We start from the raw sequence: 23,659 nt of genomic DNA, 5'->3' as shown, positions 1-23,659 counted from the left end.
AGGAGGACCAGGAGAAGAAGAGGATAGGAAGAAAGAAAAGGAAGAAGTGTTGATTACCAACAAGAAGGGGTGAAGGTGGAGAGGACCACCATGGAAGAAGATTGTTTATAAGCAGTTTGGAAGAGAAGTGGATGAGGTGAAATGAGAGGAGATGGAAGAATAGTGGAGGTGAAGAAAGCCACGATAAATAAGGAGAAGTGGATGAGAATGAAGAGGAGGAAAAAAAGTGATGGAGGAAAGAGGAGTGAGAAAGAAAAATGCCGGTGATGGAGGAGGAAGAGATCAATCGGAGAAACGGAAGAAAGAAATAAGAAGTAGATGGAGATTAGGGTATGTTCGTTATTTTATAAAATTTTGTTAATGAAGATAGATAATGAACTATATTAGAACATATCGATAACTAAAAGGACCAGTTTAACATTTTTAAATAAAGAGAATGTAAATAAAATTAGATTAAAATGAAGGGGTATTTTTATAAATTTTTATTTATCATATGTAGGCACACAGATGGATTAAGTTTAAATCAAATTTTTAAAATTTAAACTGGAATCAAATTATTTTTTTAATTCTAAATTTTTAAATAGAAATCAAATAGAATATGAAAAAAAAAATTCAACCCAAAAAAGCTGAAATTAGCGGTTAGAATCGATTTTATGATTTGGCCTATTTGGCTGTACAAGCCTGGAAAGTAGAAACCAGGCGTTAGCTTATTCCACACCCTTTTCATTAGAAAAGCGCGCCGATAGGCTTTTGGCTCCGGTTTGGGCCATCCGAATCGCCACTTATAAATGCGGGTACGGTCTCCGGGGAAGAAAAACCCTTTAGTACCCTTGCGCTCGCTTCCTCTCTTCTTTCTCAATCTGTTCCCGCTTCTGTTTTCTTTCTTGGTCCATCTCTCTCGCCAGCTTGCTGTTTCGCTCGCTCCCCATGGACCCTCCTCCCCTTCTCGCAATCTCTTCAACTCGAGAAACTCCGTTGCTCGCCGCGGATTTGTCCATTGTAATCCCTCTTTACTCTTCCTTTATCTGCCTTGAGTTCTTTACGAGTTTATTGTTGTTTCTTTTTTTTTTTTTTAAATTCCCTTATCACCAGATGTTTATGAGTGGATTCGCCATCTCTAAAGGACTATGTGGAGTGCTGTTTCTTGGTTACCTTCTAGTCCTAATCTCTCCATGGACTTTGAATTACCTGGCTCTAGTTCCTGCCAAGTATGATATTCGATTTTCTTTTATTAATTTGGTCTGGAAAAAAAAAAAAAAGCGTCAATATGCCTTTAGGTTCTTGAATTTTAGTGGGACGTTGGCTATTTTCTTGCAAAAAAATGCTGCTGTCAACTATCTGATACGTTGATTTTTGGTTTTATTTATGCAGGACCTTCCCTTTCGTGTGGAACATCATTACTGCAGGGTACATAGAACAGTCGATATCTGAGGTACTGTTCATGTTATTCCCCCTTCTTGATTGTGAACAAGTATGAATTTGATGGTTATAATGTCGGTAAAATTTGGCGGCTTCAGCATCATGGGAAGTTTCTTTTCTTGATAATATGATTCTGCTCACGGTAGAAATCTTTTCTTTAAAGAGGCGTCTGATAAATTCAAAACTTGATGGAGCAAAATTTCCTTTGTAATTCTGTTCTGTCTTGGTTGCTTTAAACCTTGCATCTTGCGTAAAGATTTCAAAACTGCTTCTCTGTTATAAATAAGCATATTCACAAGAATGATCATTGAGTTTCTTCTGGTTAATGTATTTCCCTTATGTTTTCTTGATTCTTGATTGATGCATTAGAATCTCCCCCCTCCTTTGGCAGTCTAGCTCCTATTTGTAAGAAAAATGGTTACCAGGATCATCAGTGCACAGTACTATGGCAGTCTACCTTGCATCCTGCATGTATTGATGCTGTTCAGATTAAACCTGTTGTCTCCTTTCTGTTTTTTCCTTCTTCTGTTCTGCCTATCAATTTATTGTCTAGTAATTCTATTAGCAGTATATCACAGTTGTCCTTGTCATGTCTTTGTTCTTAGTACCTACACTGTTCTTTATTGATCGCCAAAGCTAGTATGTAGATAAGATAAATTGCAATACCTTTTTGTGTGCACTTTGCAGTTGATATCAAGCATATTGGGCCTTCTTCTTTGTGGGAAGTTTCTGGAGCCCATGTGGACATCAAGAGAATTTCTGAAATTCATTATCTTTGTAAACACAACCACTTTACTTGGGGTCTATCTCACGGCTGTTGCTATTTTCCATATGACAAAGGCAGAGACACTTCTGTGAGCACTTTCTTACTTGTTTTATTAAATTTCTTGGAACAGACCTGTATTGTGTAATTGGCTTGTTCTCTTTTATTGTTGTAGCTAACCATGTGTAAGGATGATGGTTTATTCTGTCTTGTATCACTTTGTAATTGGAGCTTCTTCAACCATTGACATAATTTGATGTGATATTTCATGATGTGCTGTTATCATTTACATATTTCTATACATCCCTTTTTTCCTTCTTTCTCCGTCATAGCTTCTAACCATCTAAAAATAATCTATTTACGTTTCTGGTGAATGGTATATTTATGAAGCTGCATCATTGATTTGCTCCATGGCCATAATGGCAGTGTTAGATACCAATTCTAACCCATAAACACTTTACGTTTCACTACTTATATATGGTAAAGTGAATCTAACAACCAGGGTAACACCTTTCAAATCTTAATATCGTGGATTTAATTTCCATTGCAACACCTCAACTTTAGCACAAAAGGAAACATATCTATTACATAGTCTAGCCTCTTCTACTACAATCTCTGTGTCTCCAAACCCATACTTTTCATTTGTAAAAAAAACAAAGAAAGAAAAAAAAAAAAAACTTTCCATGTTGGCACTTTTTATAAAATATGCATAATAAAATTGTCAATTCAGTCGAATTTTTTAAAAATTGAGATAACTATAGAAGCTCATTTTAATATCTAATAATGTAAAGATGTTGAATAATTTTTGGAAAAAATGAGATTTTTTGTGCTTTGAGTTCATGATGTAGTTTGTCTGCCTGGCATTATCATGTCCTCCTTTAGCATCCTCCAGTAACTCTTTAAGATAATGGGTGATCATCATTATCTTATATACTCTGCCTTACAGATACGTTCCGCTTTCTGGATTTCATGGAGTTCTAGCAGGCTTTCTAGTAGCAATGAAACAAATTGCACCTGATCAAGATATTGAGGTGTTTGGTTGCTTCCATTTAAGATCTGAGGTTTGTGCAAAAAAATTGACGTTTGCAGATTCGTTTGATAAAAACTTGTTTCATAAGTTACAACGTTAATTTGGATAGATCCCTTGACTTACCGAACATTTATTGACTTCATTATCAATATTGTGGATGTTGTTTAGTGGCTACCATCTTTCTTCATCTTTATGTCCATTTTCATAAGCATTATCACGTTGGAACCAATGCAACATCTGTCATTTGTGCTCTATGGCACTTATTGGGGTTGGGTTTACTTGCGGTACATTCAAAGACTTCCTGAATCTAATATTCCTGGCACCCCTGGTGGTGATCAGTTTGAATTCTCGGCATTCTTTCCTCGCTTCATCAGGTACTCATTTCTACATCTGCTTTGAAATTATTTATTTTTCAATTTTAACTTGCTGGGTGTTTGGTTGAGAAGTCAGGTCTGATGCCGCAGCCCACTGATGATGCTTGTTAAGTGGCTGAACTTAATTAATTTTCGATGGTGTTCCGTTCGCATATTTTGTTTTCCTGCTCTCATCTTTTTGTGTTTATCAAGCAGTCTGCTACTGTTGCATGCATGGATCCCACCCAACTGACAATCTCAATGGATGCAAACATATGGATATGAGGTTATTGTTGGGATTAAGGGACAAGGTTTGACACTTGAAAGATTATTCGGCTAACATGATGACACCCATGTTAAATGTAGCATGGGCCCAACATTATCCCATCAGACAGACTATAGTGATTGAATGGTATCTTGTGCCCTAGTTTCATTTAAAAAACATGTCGCCATTGCTCGCTAAAACTCACTGAAGCATCAAATTTTCTAGGTAATTGTCATTGATTTTGAATTTCCTTCCATAGAGAGCTTTATATTTTTCTGTTGCATCTTTTCATATGCAGCATATTGATTAAAGAATCAAAATTTCTTCTATTATTCTGGGTTTTGATTGATTTCATAATATCTGGAAATTAAATTGTAGCCCTTTTTCACTTGTTTGCCGGTTGTTAGTTTCCCTTAAAATGTCAACTTATTAAAGCTGATATATCTTTCATAGAAACATAAAGCTAATCTATGATCTCTGTTCCTTCAATGTGGAATTAGGTGCATTGATTCTCATTGTTGTAATTAAAGTTGAAGAAATACGATGATGCATTGATAACTAAATCCGAGATGGTCAAAATTTTTGGAATACATTCCGTTGGGTGAATAAAACCTCATATGCATTGGATGTTTACCAAGTTGCCGCTAGTCGAAATCTCTTCAAGGACATGAAGTGTTGCTTACTGGCGTTTCACCGTTGAGATTTGTTTTATTATCTTCACATATAATTTTTAGTTCCTCATGTCACAGAGAAAGGGCTTGTGCTCCGGAGGAAACGTTGCATAAGTCAAGGAACGATGGTGCTTCTGAAGATCATGCATCAAGTATCGTCTGAACGTGTGTACTTTGGTCTTTTGATCACAACGCATTTTATCTTTTGTTTGGTGCCTTGACAAAGTTGATTTCTCACCTAATGTCAGAATGATTGCACCACGAAGAATATTCTGTTCTTTTGGAAAAGGAATTCAACATATAAGTTGATTGCTTGGTATGGTACTTTAGTCAACAAAATTATAATGTGCAATGACATGTTGCTGATAAAATGGCATAAATTGGTGCAAGAGGATATAACATCGTGTCTTCATTAAAAAATATTGCTTAATTAACAAAACTATACATTATAGAAGGTAGAAAAGGAAAAACACATCCGAAGAAAATTCTGTTGTGGAAGCCCATCGCTCGCGCATGCAATCCTTCATTCTATTTTGAATTACATCAGAACCAGTATGGTTTCATGATAAGATCTTTTTCAAGCTATGTTTTGTCGCATTCAGTATCCACTACGGCTTTCTCCTGATATTCTCTTTTAACGACAAACGAAGATGGGCCCAATGTACGTCCCACAACAAAAGTGGGCCCAACCATTATCTGATTAAAGTCAAAAGTATAACCCATCTTGCTTTGAAATTGCCCATGCCCTGCTTCTTTGACCACCGACTTTTTTTGAAGTAGAGAGCAATTACAGCCGAACACAAATATGTGGTTGCTGTATAGCAACTAGCACCACTCCTGATTGATATTATTGTTATTTTTTATTTTTATCATAAAAAATTATTAAAAAAATAGACTAGGTTGGGCGATATATTATAATAAATTTTTTATTTTTTGAAACTATTTATAAATCATTAAAGCTTTGGATAGCAAAAAAAACTTATTATTTTTGAAAAATAGTGAAAATAAAAATAAATAATAACTATAATTCTATGCAAATACTATCTTTAACATCGATTTTTTTATGACATTTTCCTAACTTGTAGAAAAATAAAATCACATACATGACGCAATGTCAAAAGATAATAAGCTATTATTCTTGTAATTTGTAAGAGTATTACAAAAGATACTCTTTTAACTATTAAACCTTTTTACCTTACATTACATGAAATATTTATAGTATTTCAAAAAATATCCAAATTATTACATAAATATGTTCTAGTAGTATTGTTGTCATTCACCCTATGTTTTTTTTTATATATAATTATTTATCAACATAATGAATCGAACTCATTTTCATTCACACAACAAATTTTATATTTTGTTACATTTATCATAAATTTAGGGAACGTAATTCAATGCCTCCATACATTTGCAGAATGGAGGAGAAAAATTATGAATATACATAAAAAGTACTCCCTCTTATTAACAGGCAAGGAGAAAACAAAGCAAATAATGCGAATTACTTACCAAAAAAAAAAAAGCAAATAATGTGAATTTATGAATATATTAGAAAAGAACAAAGCAAATGATGCCACAACGTGAAAATTTTCAGAAATAAACTACAACCAGGTATGACAACTATGCTCAGAACTACCTATTTAATCACATAGAGAATTTATCTACTTGTAGCTCGCCAGCCCAAGGCGCCAGATTTCCCTCCAATCACACCTTCATATATTTCTCTATAATAATTGATATATCAAATCCTTAGAAGAAACGTGCTTACATTGCGACATGTATTCCTTCTCAATCACAGCCGTCGGTATGCAATTCGATACCGTGCAGTGCACTGCTGACGATCATGATGACGAGCCGTAGACACGTGGGTACCTCATTTACACGAGCGCTGTTGTCAGCCAGTCCTATCTGGATAAGAGAAAAATCGTTGCCGTCCACCTCTGATCAAACCGTCCAAAAAGCCTCGCCACACCGTATTCGGTGTAGTATAAATCGGCGGCCTCTCTCATCTTCCGCGGCTGGCTGAGACGAGAGACGTCAGATATAAAGCAGAGCCGGGTTAAAAGCCACACGGATCTGCGATTGAACGAGAACCAGGAGGAGTGGGGGACAGCGGTGGGATTTTGCGGGGAGAGAGAAGAAAGGGCGATCAACGGGGGCGAAAGGAATCGGGACAAGGGAGGGAGGGCTCGCCCCCTTTCGATCAAAAACCCTAGGGTTTTGCGCAGGGCTAGGGTTTGGTTGCCATGTCTGCGGGGATCTGCGGGAAGCGCCTAGGGTTGGAGGAAATCTTCGGATCTCCGGCGCCGGCACCGTCGGCGAAGAGATCTCGCTGCTCGCGCTACGGATCTCCCATCCGTTCCTCCGATTTCGGCCTCGGATCCGACGACAGGGTCTCCATACTCCTTCGCATGTTCCCCTCCATGGATCGGGAGGTAAACATTCTTTCTTGCCCTCTTTCTTTTTCCCCGCATGCTAATTTGATATATATTGGATTTAGATGGTTTGTTTGGCTATTTTTTTGGTCGCTGATGCGGATTTCTTAAATTTTTTCCCCTTTTTTGTTCAGTAAATGATATAAATTCGTTGGAGCAATTGCTTTCCGATTTCCTGCAATTTTTTCTTCGATTTTTTTTTCTTGATCATGATCAAATTACAGTTATAAATTGTGAAAACACCAAATGTTATAGGTGAAATAAGAAAGTACGAAGTTCCATGGGGAAATAATTCACTCAAAGCTGCTGAAGAGAGTGTATTTAGTGAATGGATGAGTCTGACGTTTAACTTTTGTTTACAAGTATTCTCGACGTTGTTCCTTGGCATAGGAAATTATTTGTTTCTGAGGATTTGAGGTAAAACGAACTGATATTCTTTTCTAAGATTCAGCCCCAAGAGATGTGTTGAAACAAACTGGCGTCATGTGCTGGCTGGATTCCTATTTGATTTTTGTGGCAAATTGAGCTCGTAATGTTTTTAAATTACCAGTAGTTTATGCATTTAAGCAGAGTGTGATCCTCACTGCGCACTTTCAGGCCTGATATCTCACAAGAGATTTGTTTCATTTAGTTATGGTGACCGTCATGTCAAACATGGTTGTATGTTCCCCGATGTTGTTGACACATAAAATTGGCAGTTCATTAGCTTGCATTAGATAACATTGTAGATTGGGATGGAAGTATGATATTTTTATCGATTTTTTTTTTTATTATATTCCCATGCATGAATTAAAAGCAGTCCTCTATTTTGTATGCTCTCTGAATAGTGTTTGAGACATGTGAAAACCATAGATGTACTGTTATTAAAGAAGAATAAACTCCTTTGCTCAGTAGCTCCCAGGTCACCTAAAGGTTTCAGGGTTGTGCTCGATAGGGTAATTGTGGTTTATATGGAATTTACTGACATTAATGTCTTCACACGTTCGTTGAAAAATCATGTTATCACCGCATAATTGTACCTCTTTTTCATATGGGATATGTTCATGCTGTAAATGTTTGTGTTGTTATATGAAATTAGTCAGTTTTGACGGAACAATTTTGACTCAAGTGTATTTTGCCTTCTGCCGATATTATTTTATCAAACGTCTTGGAATCTAGTTTTCCATGAATCCCTGTAAATCATTTTTCCTTTCTAACCATCAACAATATGATTTTTCTATTTGCAATTGCTGCACAGGTTGTGGAAACTGTTTTAAAGACTCATGATCACAAAATTGATGATGCCATCAAGAGTCTTCATGCTTTGTGCCTTGGTGATGATTCTGCAAGAATCGAGTCAGCAAGGCTTCACTCTATTCTCCAAGCAACTGAAAATCCTGTTGAAGGTTAGGACATGGATTTACATGTAATATCCTGCATATATTTCTATCTGTATTTCAGTTTTGAGTCTTGCATATGACTTTCTCTTAGACCTTTTATCTGTCTACAAGTTTCAGGTGGTGGTAATTCTCAGACATCTGCACAGAATGTTGAAGGTACTCACACTGACAGGTTGGATTCTGCACCGAATATTTCCCAAAATGTGGCTTCATGGGTAGATATGTTTGTACAAGAAATGATGAATGCCTCAAATTGGGATGATGTTCGAAACCGTGCTATGAAAATCTTGGAAGCTTTTGAACAAAATGTTGCTGCACAGACCACAGCATCAGTGGAGGTAGATGATCTAAAGAATCCATTTTGGCTTCCATGAGAGCTCTTCCCCTATCTTTTCTCTTCTTGATAAATGATTGTGACTTTCTTGTTGACTTTGATGTGGAGCAGCAGGAGATTGCTTCTCTTAAGGAGCAATTGCAGTGTTTGTTGAAAGACAACCAGATTCTGAGAAGAGCTGTTGCTATTCAGCATGAACGCAATATAGAGCATGAGGAGAAGCTAAAGGAGGTGGAGCAATTGAAGCACATTATTAGTCAGTACCAAGAGCAAATCCGGACATTGGAGGTAGGCAAAAGTAGTTCTCAGTTTAGCTCTACTTAGTGTTATGTTGAATTTGGCCCATGCACATGCATTCATGGTTTAAGAGAGATGGTGATGGTAAAATACAACTTGTGAAACTTTGAGCATGTGTGCTTAGAGAATTACAGCCCCTGCCACATTGCCTGTTCTTCATCTGAAGCCACCCATCCCACATTCTGTGCTCTTCCAAATTGTTATTGGGATTTTGTTTCAACTTAATAATGTTAGGTCAAAACACGGCTTTGCCACTTTCATATTGCTCTAGGATGTTCAGTATGCTTGGTCTTGACTGGGATGATAAAATGTTATAATTTTGGTGCAGCTGAACAATTACACATTGAATATACATCTTCAGAGGGCACAGGAATCCAGTTCTATTCCTGGACGGTTCCACCCAGACATATTCTAGAGCCCACCTTCAGGACATGTAATTAATTCTTCGTCATGGTATGAACCTAAACCAGAAAAAAAATGGGAGAACGGAAGAGCTCCAGTCCATGTTCAAGCCTAGTAATTGAGCCTTTCTGGAGCTATGTATCTCTTCACTAGTCGGTTTTCTTCTGCTACAGCTGGTGCATCCGAAGATGAGGGGAGTGGGCTCACTAGCTTTACCTTTTTTTAAAGGAGATATTTTAATTAATTTGTTACAACCTGCCTCGCATCAGGGCATGTTCTTGTGCTTTTGTGTTTGTACTATAGTTGGAAGTTCCTCCGGTTATGAATATGCTAAGCCTGAAGATCTGAGCCATGCAGGGGTGCTATTAAAATTTTAAATTGCCCTCATATAAGCTAATGGCTCAAAAAAAGTTTGTTTTGATCCATGGACCGGATTGTATCTTGATATTAAATAATTAAAATATGTTGTGCAATTATTTGTTTGGTTTGTAATTGTTGATACTTTGTGCAAGGCATATTAAAGAATGAAGAGATCTTGTTTGTTGGAAGTTCTTGTATGGTCAGGCATGATGGATAAATGAGCGGGGTGGGGTTCTGGCCGTTGCGCAGAAGATGAGAATGTTATGGATTGTCATAGAGATTGCTTCGTGGATGGTTGAAGTGTCAGAGCTGGAAGAGGTGTCAATTTATTTATTTATTTAATTTTGATGCGTATGGACGCATGAATATGTGTATGAAGTTGTGAGTTGCTGGTTTATCTTCATTTTTTTTTTTTTGGTAAAACTGGTTAATCTTCATTTAACAGGGTCTCAGATTGTTCGCCTATTTTATTCGTTATAACCACTTATGCAAGGTTGTGTTGTTTCAGTGGTGGGGTGCGCTATGGCGATTTTGTGCCATCTACTTGCGTGTATTAAGAAAAAGAACGTGGGCCAGATGAACTTGTTTGTGGGCCATTTATTTTTAGGGTTGGCAATGGGGGCAGACAAGATACGTATTGGATACAGAATAGATAAAAAATTTGTCAATTCAAATTCAACTTATTTAACCGATGAAAAAATAATTCAAATTTGAGTCTGATTATTGTATCAAATAGACGATATAATCTGATATAAGATGAATTGAAGCAAATTAAATGGTTAAGCATTGTCCCCTGTACTTGAAGGTGGGAATCCTAACCTTGTTCCATCAATACGTTCGAATACTTGAGTAGCTAGTGCCCACCTTAACAGTCGACAATCGATAGATTAACGAAGATAATCCTATGATAGTAAAACCTTTTTTTTTTTTTTAATCAATGATACGGTCGGGCAAAAAATAACCTAATATCAACCTTAGAAATAACGAAATACTGGAAGGTTTGAACATAAATCCAAGAGCATGCTATTAGCTATGAGGACATTAATAGATCCTGATCAATGGGAAGAAATAGAGCTGATTCACGTCAACTAATAATATATTCCCATCAAGCAGGACATCACTGTTGCGACTGGCATTCTTGAGTATCATTGCAAGTGAAGTTTATCCTTGCCATTTACCCAAACAGCGGCTTTTTAAAAAAAATCTCATTCGAAACAGAGAATTTACACCTTCAACTATAACGAACACACCCTGCTCGATTTGTAGCGAATACTAGTTATTAGATCAAAATCATGTTTAACCATCCAGATCCAAAAACAGAGTAGCAGCTTTTTCTCCGTTCCGATTGGGATGCCACGAGAAAGTAGGCATTTGTTCATTTCTTGATCCCCAGAATTGCATGGCCGAAATTTGCATCCTGATACGCCAAGCAGCTAGGTTATGGCTCTGCAAATTAAGTTAATTAATTGGATATGATTTGAGAGACTTGTTTCCCTAGTGAAAAAGATAGCTTATTAAGATAGAACTTTTGAGAGCTAGGTAGAATTAGGTGGCTTACTCATTTTTCAATCCTTCTATGTTTGCAACATCGCCAGCAATGACGTAGATTGGAGCAGATTGTGGTGGATTAGGTGCGGGCATAGACAATATTGGCTGCATCATTAAGTTGTGCCCTCAATTGTGTTTGCAGATTCGTCATGCTGTCTGTGACACATTGTAGACAGGTCAGTTGGGACTTAATGTGGTCAGGATGCAATGCAGCAGTGCCTGATGGTGATGTTGCTGCATCCATTGTCTCATAAAATTTTGTTTGCAGTCGATGTTATGTCCTCGATCAGGTTATAGTGCATAATCTGCAACTTTGTTTCCTGAGAGTAAGCAATATAGAAAGGATCGAATATATCGATTAAAAATATGAAATGCACCGGGAGTCCCAGTAAATTTGTATTGCTAATTTTCTAGGCTACACAACAATGCTGATTGCTGGTGATGGAAATAGAAAATATTCATTTTGTAGCCTATTGCAGATATGGATATCTCCGATACACGACTTACTGTCGGTCTGATGAAACGAACACCACAGATGTAAGGCTAGGATTTAATACTCACCTCATCAATATTAATTAGCAGCCCATTTTTTTATTTGCCATCGATGTACCAAAAAAACCAAGCCACGTCCCTGTCACCTAATATGCATAAATAAAAGAAGAGTGCTTGCACCGAAGTGAAACACTAGAACCCTTCCCTCCATGCCAGAACGACACGTCTCACCTCCTCATACGTTAAAAACAGAAAAACCTGTTTTCTGTCTATCACGAAAGTTTGTCGTATTGGTTAAAGTCCAGATAATCCGCATCAGACGGCCATAATTCCATCAAAACGGGATAATATGTTGACAAATATTGTGGCCCCAACCGTATGGTTCATGGGTCCTGCGCAAATGGTGGGGTTCGGTTGCACCAACCGGTAGCTAGAGAAGCGTGGATTGGGTCTTTTAATATTATTGGTGCGAGAGTGGGGCCCTAGCGTATTTTCCAATTACCCCACTTGTTCTGGATCAACATGCGTTTGGTGTTTGTCAACCATCTTACGTAGCGCCAGCTCAGCCACGGAGTAGTGGGAGGGTTAGATAGATGCAAAGGAGGGAGAGAGAGCGTTAGCGTTGTATAAATTCCCAACTCCTCCGCTCTTCATCCCAAACAGTTATCATTATTTTCATCGCAAAATTTTTTAAAAAGACCAATCAATTCGATCCAAAGAAGGCCGATAACTCTCACCATATCCTTTTTATACAGGTATTTTTTTGTTTTAATCCTCGGTGTCAAGTCAATCAAACACAGTAAAATCGGATTTGAGTCGAGATCCCGTAATCGATGGGTATCGCTTTCGATCGGCTTTCTTCCTTCTTTTGCTCCGTTTCAAGCGTGATCTTCGCTGCTCGTTCTACCATATGTTACGGGATTTTAGGTTTTGATCATTGCATCGGTGGGTGGTGGTGCTGAACTCGCCTGCTCTAGATGAAGGTCCTAGATTTATTGGCTCCGCACAAGAACATAGGCGTTTTTTCCATCTAAATTTGTTGGTTCGAATTTCTGTTTTTGTTACGTCGACGTTAGCAAATTGTTTTTTTTAAAGCTTTTAATGTTCTTCAGATGTTGGGATGGAATAATACTAAACCTAGATGATCGATTGTAATCGATTCCTGTTTATAAAATTAGTTTCAATAAGATCTGATGATATTAGCGTTTGGAAACGAGACCAGCTGTTTAAGCGGAGATCGGAACGATGGCGGAGTCTGCCAATGGAGATCATCAGCACACCATCACGAGGCCGCCTCCGACCCCTTCTCCTCTGCGATTTTCCAAATTCTTTCAGGTTATTTTGCTTTCAGCTAAATTATGTCGAAAGAATTAGATTTTCCATGGAAGAGATTTATGGGCATATGTTTATTTGGTAAGAAGCGATGATATTAAGTGCATGTATGTTAACTCACTGTCATGTTAACAATTGACAGGCTAATCTGCGGATCTTGGTTACCGGGGGTGCCGGATTTATTGGGTCTCATCTTGTTGACAAGTTGATGGAAAACGAGAAACACGAGGTACTTTTTGGATGACTTCTGTATGTGGTGTTAATATCTATTGTGATTGTTAATTTCAGATGCAAAAATTTTAATAATTTGCAAGTTCACAATCTTCTGAACATACATACAGTTTTCCTGGATGGAAGATCACATGATACTTTGACTAATCCAAGAATGTGGGTCTTATCCTTTTTTTCATTGATCTGATCCTCCACTATCTTCTCTCAGGCATGATCTGATATATTTTGTTGAGGCCATGATGCCATTGATGCATAACTATTTAACTAATTATACTATCACTCCTGGTTTCTGTTATTTCCTCTCACTTTGTTCTAACAATAGGCATTAGTTGCATCGCTTCTCTCCAAGTTCATCAGGAGAAGTGATAATTCTTGTTTGAAAATTGTTGAGTAATCAGGAAAGATTTATCTCAAAAATTGGCAATCATAACAAAAGGAAAAAGGCAACTACATTAAATTATGTTGCTAGCAGGTCAATATGTTATTTAATGCATTAACTATAATGTTTTCTCCAAGTGTGGCAATGGTACAGCGTCTTTCCAGCTGATCATTCTGTTCTATGGGATGGCTGATTAAATCATATGTACGCTTTCCTTGATAATTTACTTATTTTTTTTAACTTTATTATCTTCAGGTTATTGTTGTGGATAACTATTTTACTGGTTCAAAAGATAACCTCAAAAGGTGGATTGGGCACCCAAGATTTGAGCTTATCCGACATGGTAAATTGATATGCCTAAAGTTGAAAATATCAATGCTTGCATTGGCCTCATTGTTAAATAATTGTTATTTATATCCTTGACGGTTCCTTTTTTTTTTTTTTTAATAATGATATTTGAAGAGTTTCTAGAATTCCATAATTTCAGACCTTTTAACTTGTCTTGAATGTCTGATCATTTCGTGGTTTCCTAGTATATTCTCTAGTCCAACTTAGAAACATTTATATATCTTTCATCAATTTACATAGATTTTATGCATCCGTGAAAAGTCTGTATGTCCATTCATGTAGTTAAATACATTTTTATTATCCTTTTAGATGTTACGGAACCATTGCTGGTAGAGGTTGATCGGATCTATCATCTTGCTTGCCCCGCTTCTCCAATTTTCTACAAATACAACCCTGTAAAGGTGTGTATCCTCTTATCTTAATTTTAGGGATCAAGAATCTTTGATGATTATTCTCTTCGAATACAACAAGAATCTATCTGTTTAACATTCTTGAAATTCTATCATATGTGAGCCTATAGGCTAATTTCAGCTTTTACAGAATAACCGAATCTTTACAATTTTGGCTTAACCAAGATTTTTCACTAACTGATGAAATAAGTGCAAGATACAACTTCCAGTAGTGGAAGCTCAAGAAACTCAGATTCTAAGAACCATATTCTGTGGGACATGACTTACGAGCCTGGCTTTGCTTTATCATTATCAACAATTCTGCTATTGAATTTTTTGCACATTCGTACATGTGGAAGCTTATTTCCCCAAGTGCATGGTTTACTATTCCTCTGCTCTCGCTCTATGTTTAGTTTGCTGAATGTGCATTAGAATGGAATGAGGATTTCAACATTGGCTCCATTCCCATGTTTGATATGGCGATCAAGAATATAACCACGCTTCCTTTGGAATCACAATTCCTTCACTTGAAGGAATGGCTCTTACATGGGAGGGATGATTATTTCCATGAAAATGGAAAGAAATGACATATTTGATGATGAATTAATTAATTAGAATAAATAACTAAAAAATAATAAAATATATATTAGAAAATTTAAAATATGAATAAAATAAATAAACTATTAGAAAAAACATAAATAAATAATATTAAAATTTAAAATAAAATAAATATAGAAATAGAAATACGATAAAAAATATATGGAAAATAACAAGTACAAATTATGTCATAATAATCAAACATCCCCAAAAGAATTATAGCTTGGTATTCTCAAATTAGTTCTATTACTTAGTTAATAATATATTTTAAAATAAAATAAAATTTATTATATTATAGTATATAAATAGTTAAATTAAATATTGGAATTGAATTGCTATTCCTTTTCCATGCATTCATTGGTTTCATCTCCAAACACTGGAATATAAATCATGATTCCAATTCCCTGTCTTCTATTCCCATTGCATTCTAATCCCCATTCAATTCCTTTTCATTCTTGCAAACCAAATGTAGCATTAGTATCTGCTATAGTATCAAAAGCCTTCTCATTAGAAATCTTTGCTGTGGGGTCCATAGCAAACTCCGATGTCTACACCATTTTGTGTCTCTTCGTGTGTTAGTGCCCTTTCTCATATGCTACTGTTACTTTTTTGGAAGGAAAGGATAGTCATTTTATTGAACCATACGCAATGCCATGGCACCTATGACATAGGTGCAGATTACATAATGATATTCATTGGTCCAAACTCGCACCTATTCTGAATCTACAGCTATATTAGCCAAGTAATCAGCTATATGATTTGCCTCTCGTGTTACAAGTGTCCCTTTAGAATTTGTAAATTCCATTCTACAGGCAGCTGTGGGTGAGATATAGGGATGGTTATGATCTGGCCTTTGATTTAGCCACAAAATAGCCATTGCCAAGTCACTTCTCACCCATATATTAGTCCCTTTCTACATTTGTATATACTTCAGTCCTTCCCATGCCCCTGTAACTCAATAAAACGCACTGAATTCTCTGAGTACATGAGAACAACCGACAGCCATCATAGAACCATTGCTATCTCGGATGATGAAACTATCACCAGCATAAACATCTGCCTTGTAAGAGCCATCAAAGTTCCATTTATTCCAGTTAGGTTGAGGGGGAGGCCAACAAATAATGGAATAGAATGATGGCAAAATATCACGCAAGCATATAGCTCACCAGTGGTCAAACTGAACTCCATTTATTTGTTGTAGTTCAAGAAAGCTGTCATGTTTGTCAACCAAATATTGAGCCCTTGTTATGATACGAACTGGGTATACCAATATACTTGTCTGCTCCTTGCATCTCATAATAGCTATAAAATATAGAAATAATTGACTGTATACAAGTCCCCAACTTATCGTGCTTTCGATGACTTAGCATCGTGGTTATCTGAGAGCTGTTATCTAAGGAGGCAAATCAATGGCTCAAACAAAATAAGTGCCATGCAACAGCAGGGAGATGGCATCCAAAGAACACATGTTCGAAATCCTCACAAGCACCTCATCAGCTAAAATAGGCTTGCCCTAGGCCCCTCCTACTCAGCATAGCATTACTTGCATGTGTTATATGACAATGACTTGCATCTGTATGATATCTATCACCGAAACCCCTCTTGTTTAGCTTAACCGAAATAGCGAATGGATTCTTCTTTTTCAGAAGTACAAGTCCTATAGTCTCTTTAAACCATTATCTAGTGAGAGAAACAAAAATAGAAGTAATATCTTTCTCAAAAAATAGAGCATGTTTTCAAATTGAAAGCAAGAAAACATTGTGTGAGAAGAAAATCTTCTTTAATTCTGCCTCCCTTTATCTTAGGTGCATATTTCCATGAGCTTGAAACTTGTTTTCTTATATAAATTATGCTTATTGAACTTGGAAGTGATATCTTGAAAATATGATATGCAATAGACCATAAAGACAAACGTCATTGGCACGTTGAACATGTTGGGGCTTGCAAAGAGAGTTGGAGCAAGGTTAGTTCTTGACTTGCTTATGGTGCTTAATTTGTTTTCTGACAAAGTTGATATTTTAAATCCCTTGTGCATTTTTTTCTCTTGCAGGATCTTACTCACATCAACCTCAGAGGTTTATGGTGATCCTCTCGAGCATCCCCAAAAGGAAGAGTACTGGGGAAATGTTAACCCAATTGGTATGTTGGATTCTTTCTTAAGTAATCCAGAATTGGTTATTGTGAATGTTGCATACTTCTTGTAATGATCCTTTATGTTGATCACTCAATTTCCCCTGTGATAAATTGTTTTGTGTCATTCTCAACTAAACTTGTGGATTATTATTAATGCACTTACATTGGTATACTGCTATTTCTTACAAAAGATGAGCTTTTTAGTTTATGATAATCTTGTAAAATCATTTCCTTTTTGCTGAAGAATTTTATCTACCTAGTGGATCGCTTAAATCATGTGATACCGGATTGTAGCATCTGGCATCGGGTGTAGCAAAAGATTTTGGTAGCAAACTAATACTCAAAATGGGGGTGTATTGTGATGGTAGCACAAACCGGCGTGTACTGACTCCATACCAAAATGGTACTGGTACAAGTGCTGAAACCACTACTGCGAACCACACTTCAAATAATTGGTCTTGTCAAATCTTTGTGCTTTGTTGTTCTGGAAGGATGGTTAATTAGGGGATAGTTAATAGATATTTTGTGTTTGACATACATGCTACAACTTCCTCATATTTTACTTGGGCATTCATTTTTCAGGAGTCTACCTTCTGAATTAATTTGTATTGAATCTATTGATTATTATTGCAAAGTGGATTATTCTTTTTGCAATATTTCAATACTTAGCATTGGGTTTGGATTTCATGCATGTCATTATTGTCTTTTGTTAGTTTATTTTCTTTTTCACTGTTTTTATCATTAGCACCACCTTGACATCTTCTATATAGTTATAACTTTTTGCTGGAATTTATATTTGACATTCTTTGAGAATCATAATCAACTTTCTTCTAGGCATTTTCTGAACTTTTGAATTTATTGATTGATTGTAGGAGTAAGGAGCTGCTATGATGAGGGGAAGCGTGTGGCAGAGACTTTGATGTTTGATTATCACAGGCAGCATGGCATAGGTGAAATACTGTTTTTTACTAAATTTTCTGAGCTTTTGTGTCTGTGTTAATAATTTCTGCTCGGAGTTATTTTTATTGTGAATCCTAATGCTTCTTGAAAATTCCATCTTTTGATGGATCCTCTGTAACAGAAATTCGAATTGCTAGAATTTTTAATACATACGGACCAAGGATGAACATTGATGATGGTCGCGTAGTGAGTAACTTCATAGCTCAAGCACTCCGGTATTACTTCCAAAGGCCCTTAGTTTGTTTTGTTTATTCTGTAAGATTTCTAAGGACTTCTGTTTGCATTCCAACTTTATATTTGACTCCCATCTCATCAATCTTTGCTTATCTTGTTGTAGTCTTTCTTACTTTCTCTGATGTCATGCAGAGGTGAACACTTAACAGTTCAAGCACCAGGAACACAAACTCGAAGTTTCTGTTATGTTTCCGACATGGTACATGTTCTGTTTCTTTCTATAAGTTTCAGAGCTGTTTGGTCATGTATGATGTGGTTATTTGATTATTTAACTGGTTTAATCCTGAAGGTTGATGGCCTTATTCACCTGATGGAAGGAGATCACACTGGTCCAATCAACATCGGAAACCCAGGTAATTTCTGAAATTTTCTTTGATCTTTCTTAGTTGATGTCTTGTTTTATCTGTGGGCCTTCCTGCTTTCAGCTCTTTTTTGTTGTTGGCCCAATTAAGTGTCATAACTTGTTTTTCTCTGTCATAACTTATATCTTTTTAGGCAATTGAGTTCCATAATTCTAATTAGCATTAACCATCGTAGGTGAATTTACAATGATGGAGCTTGCAGAAACTGTGAAGGAGGTCAGCTTATGCCCGAAATCCTTTGTTATTCCTGTTTAGTTCTGCTAAAGATGTCTTTGCCTTGTTTTATTTAATTAACCCAGCATGAAACTTGAGACCACTGGTTTCAGCTGTCAACACAATCTGTTTGTATAAAGTTGATCAGCCCTTTATACTACAAAGTTGAGTTTTTATAACTCTCTGACCCTTGTTATAAAATATCTCCCAAGTTCTAGGTTAGACCAATTGGTAGATTGTGGGCAACGTAAAAGTAGAATCATAAGTTTTTAATGAATTGCTTCATAATTTGATGAAGAAGTGTTGAAAGAGTGTTACTAACTTACTGAAACCTTGTTGTTGATTTCAGTTGATTGATCCAACAGTGGAAGTGATGATTGTGGAGAATACACCTGATGATCCACGTCAAAGGAAGCCTGATATCACAAAGGCCAAGGAACTGCTTGGCTGGGAGCCCAAGGTAACATTACGTGAGGGTCTGCCACTCATGGAAGAGGATTTCCGTCAGCGTCTTGGTGTACCCAAAAGCCAAAACAATTGAAGCCCCATGGTTTTCTAGCTTTAGATTGACTGCATTTAGTCTGTATTTTTGCAAGAATATGCATGTTGGATCTCTTCATAATAACTATTGCGTCTATCTAATGAACAGATACGTGCATTTTCAGCACTGGGTCAGGGGAATACATTCTTAATCTCGCAACAAGCTTGTATTGAGATGAGTCATGCATCAGTTATAATGAAGAAGCAAAGCATGAAATTTTTAAAATTGATTTTTTCCCCCTCTACCTTTCATATCTATATTTTTTTTCCTCTCCCATCTCAGCCATGAATTTGTTGTTGTTATTACTTGAGAACCGAGTAATTTTCCCAACGTTTTGGATGCCAGATGCATTAAACATATCTCCAGTGCATGGGTTGAATTATTCTCCAAAGGCTCCTCTCTTTTTTTATGTTTTGAAGTATTTTCCGAAAGTACGGTCTGTCAACAGAAGTTTTTTAAATAAATACAATGGCTAGCCACCTTTAGGATGCTCTTGCTAAAACCTAATTTAGTATCACTCCGTATTGTCTTGTTTGATTGCTTCAACTGTGTGGCATCTGTATGACTACTTTTTTGTGATATCAAGATGATTATACATCATAGTTCCATGGGTACAACCATACAATCTTTATACATTGAGAGTTGTAATGAAGAAAACTGGACGCCCAGTCAAACTTGATTCTTTACACCCGTGTTTGCCGATCAATCGGCATCCCCGAGAGCTTTGCCATAGAATAGATATATATAATTAAAATGGAGGCTCAGCCTGTGCTAAGCTCTCCATCATAGATGTATTAATAATACTATTAATTAATATAGTTCTTATTTTGGATAATAAGTAGGGTTTTTATTTAATAAGATTATTTATGTTGGATTTATTATTATTATTCGATTATGTTGGATTTATTATTATTATTCGATTCTTTACTTTGAATGATAAATAGGACCCTAATTTTAGATGATTCTTTATTTGGAATAGCTTTTATATATATATATATATATATATATATTATATATATATATATATATAATGATTATAATCATTCATCAAGCTCCATATGCTTGATAAAAATTATTATATTCATAAAAAAATTCCGCTAATGAGTTTATAAGATCTTAATACCTTACATTGTGATAAATAAATTTCTTAGTTTTGATAAATGAGTCTCTTATAATATATTATTTAGTGTTATCATAGTTAGTTTTGATATCAAGAGCAGCCATTACTTTCATTTGCATCATTTTTTTACTATATATCTTTTCAAGGTTCAGCATTTTCATTATTTTTTTCCAAATGAATTTGTACAGTTTGAGAAATAATATTTTTATCATATGAAATGTGATAAAAAAGTATTGTCGTTATTTTTTATTATTATCTATTACTATTATATAATAATTATCATTAGAATAGTTTTAAATATCGAATTAACCAAATAATATATTTTATAGCAAATAGCATTTGTTATTTGCTCTTATAGCTGATATAAGAAGATAGATTTTCATGATCACTTTTATTAATAGATATCTGTTGTAAGTGGCCATTGCATTATCTATTCCTTTAATGATAAATGAATATAGGTGATGTCACCTTGTTGTTAATCTATATTGATAATAAGAAGTTGAATAATAGTTGTTATCTATTTGTTTATATTTTTAAAATATCCGTTGCACATTGGATAAACGCTTATATTTATCATTTTTCACTATTTAGTGAATAAAATAATACATTTCAAATTCAAATCTTTGGCCCGATAAAGCAGCGACTTAAGCAAATAATGTTGCAATATTTTCCATGTTTTGTGAAAGATTTTTTTCATTATTTTCTATAGTTGGTAGCCAATGACTATTAATTATACACCTGAACATTCTTAATCCAGGCAAGTTAGGGCAGATGATAGCTTCATTTACATTCAAAACAGCAATGGAGGCAGTCCATCATTTGGATCAAGCCATATTTTTTAACACCAATTTAACTTGCAGCCTTGAGCCATGTTCTTGAGCCGTTGATAGTTGCAGGGCTCCATCCACAATTATTGATTTGGCTCTTGAGCTGGAACTTGGAATAAAGGCGCTGTGATGCAAAAGGATCCCTGACGGCTATTGGTATTGCTGGCCTTTATTCGTCGCCTGACATCCCAACACAGCGCATTTTGGTGTTCAGGCTTTGGACAGCACCTAAACGAGGAAGAAGTAGAGCAGTACTGCTAAGGGTGGGGGAATAATACGGCAGCTGGGAAAAGGAAGCAAAGATTCTCCTAGTTTTGCCCTTGACATTTGACTGGTAGCAATTTCCGGGGACATAAGGCCAACTGTAGATTTTTGGTCTCTTAAAGAAAGGAAAAGCAAAACTCCTCCCTACTCCAACGTTACGTCAATTTATTGAAATGATAGCATTAATAATATAGATGAAAGTCTAATTCAAGTAATTGATAACAACTCTTGATAAATTTATCATGGTCCGACTATCATTGATGTAAACCATTTCTGTCACGTCACCGATCCGAGATTGTGAATCGAGATCATGACAACCGCCGCATACTCATAGAAAACTCTTCCCATAAACATGCAAGGCATCTTATCATACTATCCTAAAACAACAGCGGAATAATTAGTCAATAATTTAAATCTAAAATATAACGATCTAAATTTTTTCTTTAATATTTCAATAAATTCAACAATGATTCATAATCCTTACATCAAATTCAATAAGATTTCAACCGAAAATAAAAGTATAGAGATTCTGCTTCTGATCACTCTTCCATTGATATTTTGTATCATCTTAATTCCTCAACATCTGTAAAATCAGTAAAATAGGAAGCAATGAGCTAGACAGTCCAGTAAGCAATGATCACTTCTCAATAGATTTCATCAGATATTTAAGTAAATAATTATTTATAGAAAATAAGCATATAGAGTTCATCAATTCGAAATCAATTTCAATTATGCAACATAATTCATGCCAAATTTATTTCTTTTTCAAAATTCAAGTTTCTTTCGAGATTTCAATTTCTTTCATTCTTTAATTCTTTTCGTCAACCATGAGTTATGATCATATTTTCTCTTGGCAGGATCATAACACCGCGTATCTTCTTGCGGTGAGCTGCGAATCATCTGGCAGCAAAGTCCTTCGGAACCGCTGATCTCTCTGACGGTTTGTCGCTGGTCTCGCTGGCGACGTAAACCCTCAGGATAAATCAATTGCCAATGTATATGCCCCCATTGGCAGGGTCATTTACATAGTCAGGTTGTCAATTCATAATGTTTCTTATATCATAATTCTTCATAAATCATATTTCATATTCTAATTTCGATAATAAAACATATAATCATGTAGTATCGAAATCAATCAATATAATGCATCATGGAATCAATATGTTCAATCATACTTCATCATAATATTTCAAATAAGATATTTTCATAACAAAATACCATTCATCTAATTCATGCATCGTTTCACAAATCATGTCAGAAAAATATATTATAATTTATCGATAAATCTAGAAAAAGTAAAACATTACTTATCTTGAACGCATTCCAATAAATCCACATAATTTTATAAATTTTCTTCCAAAAAATTCTGTTCGTAGATCATATCGCAATATCTCATGATCAAACATCCACAATCCTATATAGAATCAATTTCAATAATTAGAAAGAATACGAATACCATATTTCAACGGTTTAGATTGGGTCCGATCATCTAATTTCATCTAATCAAAATCTAATTAGGACCTAAACGATCCAAAGTTTGACTATCAGATCAAATCAGATTTGAAGTGATAGGACCGAGATTTCTTCATCGATTTTATAAAATCAAGTAGAGAGAGACAATTAGAAGAGAGATAATTCATGAGGTATAATTCGAATTGATCAGGTGACACAATCCAACATTACAATTGATCCAATATCTTGATTGGTGAAATCAACATGATCAAATCAAGTCATGGCTAGATCGGGATCATGAATGATCAAATCTAAAGATTCATGGTCTGATCAAGGTGGATGCCAGTATGCTGTCTGACAATCATAAATCAGGATTCTTCATCAGATCAAAAATATTAAAAAAATTTTCTCATTGATAAGTCGATCAAGAGAGAGAAATCGATCGAGAGAGAAATGGCTTTAAGAGAGAAAATTCTAGAGAGAAAAAATTTTAGAGAGAAAAAATTCATCTTGGACTCCTCAGACGATA

General features: G+C 35.7%; 3 protein-coding genes across 7 annotated transcripts; all 3 read left to right on the top strand.

Moving 5' to 3' along the window:
- Positions 1 to 834: 834 nt before the first annotated feature.
- On the top strand, positions 835 to 4,809 carry LOC105057047 (rhomboid-like protein 19). The gene is made up of 6 exons (XM_073248663.1): positions 835 to 999; positions 1,093 to 1,208; positions 1,372 to 1,432; positions 2,107 to 2,273; positions 3,129 to 3,243; positions 3,381 to 4,809. The coding sequence occupies exons 1-6, from the start codon at positions 928 to 930 to the stop codon at positions 3,609 to 3,611; spliced, it is 762 nt and encodes a 253-aa protein (XP_073104764.1). The 5' UTR covers positions 835 to 927; the 3' UTR covers positions 3,612 to 4,809.
- Positions 4,810 to 6,574: 1,765 nt separating this feature from the next.
- On the top strand, positions 6,575 to 9,821 carry LOC105056963 (uncharacterized). 3 transcript variants are annotated; one of them, XM_010939360.4, is made up of 5 exons: positions 6,575 to 6,936; positions 8,174 to 8,321; positions 8,427 to 8,653; positions 8,764 to 8,937; positions 9,275 to 9,821. In XM_010939360.4, exons 1-5 carry the CDS (start codon positions 6,748 to 6,750, stop codon positions 9,359 to 9,361), a joined length of 825 nt encoding a protein of 274 aa, XP_010937662.1. In that variant the 5' UTR covers positions 6,575 to 6,747; the 3' UTR covers positions 9,362 to 9,821. The 3 variants fall into 3 exon arrangements, with proteins under 3 accessions (XP_010937662.1, XP_010937661.1, XP_010937663.1); XM_010939359.4 differs by having other exon boundaries at positions 6,577 to 6,936; positions 8,761 to 8,937; XM_010939361.4 differs by having other exon boundaries at positions 6,580 to 6,936; positions 8,433 to 8,653; positions 8,761 to 8,937.
- Positions 9,822 to 12,346: 2,525 nt separating this feature from the next.
- Positions 12,347 to 19,692, top strand: LOC105056964 (UDP-glucuronic acid decarboxylase 6). 3 transcript variants are annotated; one of them, XM_010939367.4, is made up of 13 exons: positions 12,347 to 12,503; positions 12,971 to 13,083; positions 13,223 to 13,309; positions 13,946 to 14,033; positions 14,348 to 14,439; positions 16,923 to 16,987; positions 17,075 to 17,163; positions 18,030 to 18,107; positions 18,239 to 18,332; positions 18,484 to 18,550; positions 18,641 to 18,704; positions 18,889 to 18,929; positions 19,276 to 19,692. In XM_010939367.4, exons 2-13 carry the CDS (start codon positions 12,994 to 12,996, stop codon positions 19,465 to 19,467), a joined length of 1,047 nt encoding a protein of 348 aa, XP_010937669.1. In that variant the 5' UTR covers positions 12,347 to 12,503; positions 12,971 to 12,993; the 3' UTR covers positions 19,468 to 19,692. The 3 variants fall into 3 exon arrangements, with proteins under 3 accessions (XP_010937669.1, XP_073104482.1, XP_073104481.1); XM_073248381.1 differs by having other exon boundaries at positions 12,356 to 12,503; positions 12,927 to 13,083; XM_073248380.1 differs by lacking the exon at positions 12,347 to 12,503 and having other exon boundaries at positions 12,524 to 13,083.
- The last annotated feature ends 3,967 nt before the right edge of the window (positions 19,693 to 23,659 follow it).

The sequence above is a fragment of the Elaeis guineensis genome, chromosome 14, assembly GCF_000442705.2.
Source record: "Elaeis guineensis isolate ETL-2024a chromosome 14, EG11, whole genome shotgun sequence".
In the NCBI taxonomy this organism is placed as follows: Eukaryota; Viridiplantae; Streptophyta; class Magnoliopsida; order Arecales; family Arecaceae; genus Elaeis; species Elaeis guineensis.
The sequence above is the reverse complement of the archived record's forward strand: the minus strand, read 5'-3'. Positions and strand labels throughout refer to the sequence as shown.

Coding starts and splice junctions, on each gene's coding strand:
- LOC105056964 (XM_010939367.4), top strand. CDS start 12,994: ATGGCGGAGTCTGCCAATGGAGATCATCAGCACACCATCACGAGGCCG. Junction 13,310..13,945: donor TGGAAAACGAGAAACACGAG/GTACTTTTTGGA, acceptor TATTATCTTCAG/GTTATTGTTGTGGATAACTA. Junction 18,930..19,275: donor TTGCAGAAACTGTGAAGGAG/GTCAGCTTATGC, acceptor TGTTGATTTCAG/TTGATTGATCCAACAGTGGA.
- LOC105056963 (XM_010939359.4), top strand. CDS start 6,748: ATGTCTGCGGGGATCTGCGGGAAGCGCCTAGGGTTGGAGGAAATCTTC. Junction 8,322..8,426: donor AACTGAAAATCCTGTTGAAG/GTTAGGACATGG, acceptor TCTGTCTACAAG/TTTCAGGTGGTGGTAATTCT. Junction 8,654..8,760: donor AGACCACAGCATCAGTGGAG/GTAGATGATCTA, acceptor GATGTGGAGCAG/CAGGAGATTGCTTCTCTTAA.
- LOC105057047 (XM_073248663.1), top strand. CDS start 928: ATGGACCCTCCTCCCCTTCTCGCAATCTCTTCAACTCGAGAAACTCCG. Junction 1,000..1,092: donor TCGCCGCGGATTTGTCCATT/GTAATCCCTCTT, acceptor CCTTATCACCAG/ATGTTTATGAGTGGATTCGC. Junction 2,274..3,128: donor ACAAAGGCAGAGACACTTCT/GTGAGCACTTTC, acceptor TCTGCCTTACAG/ATACGTTCCGCTTTCTGGAT.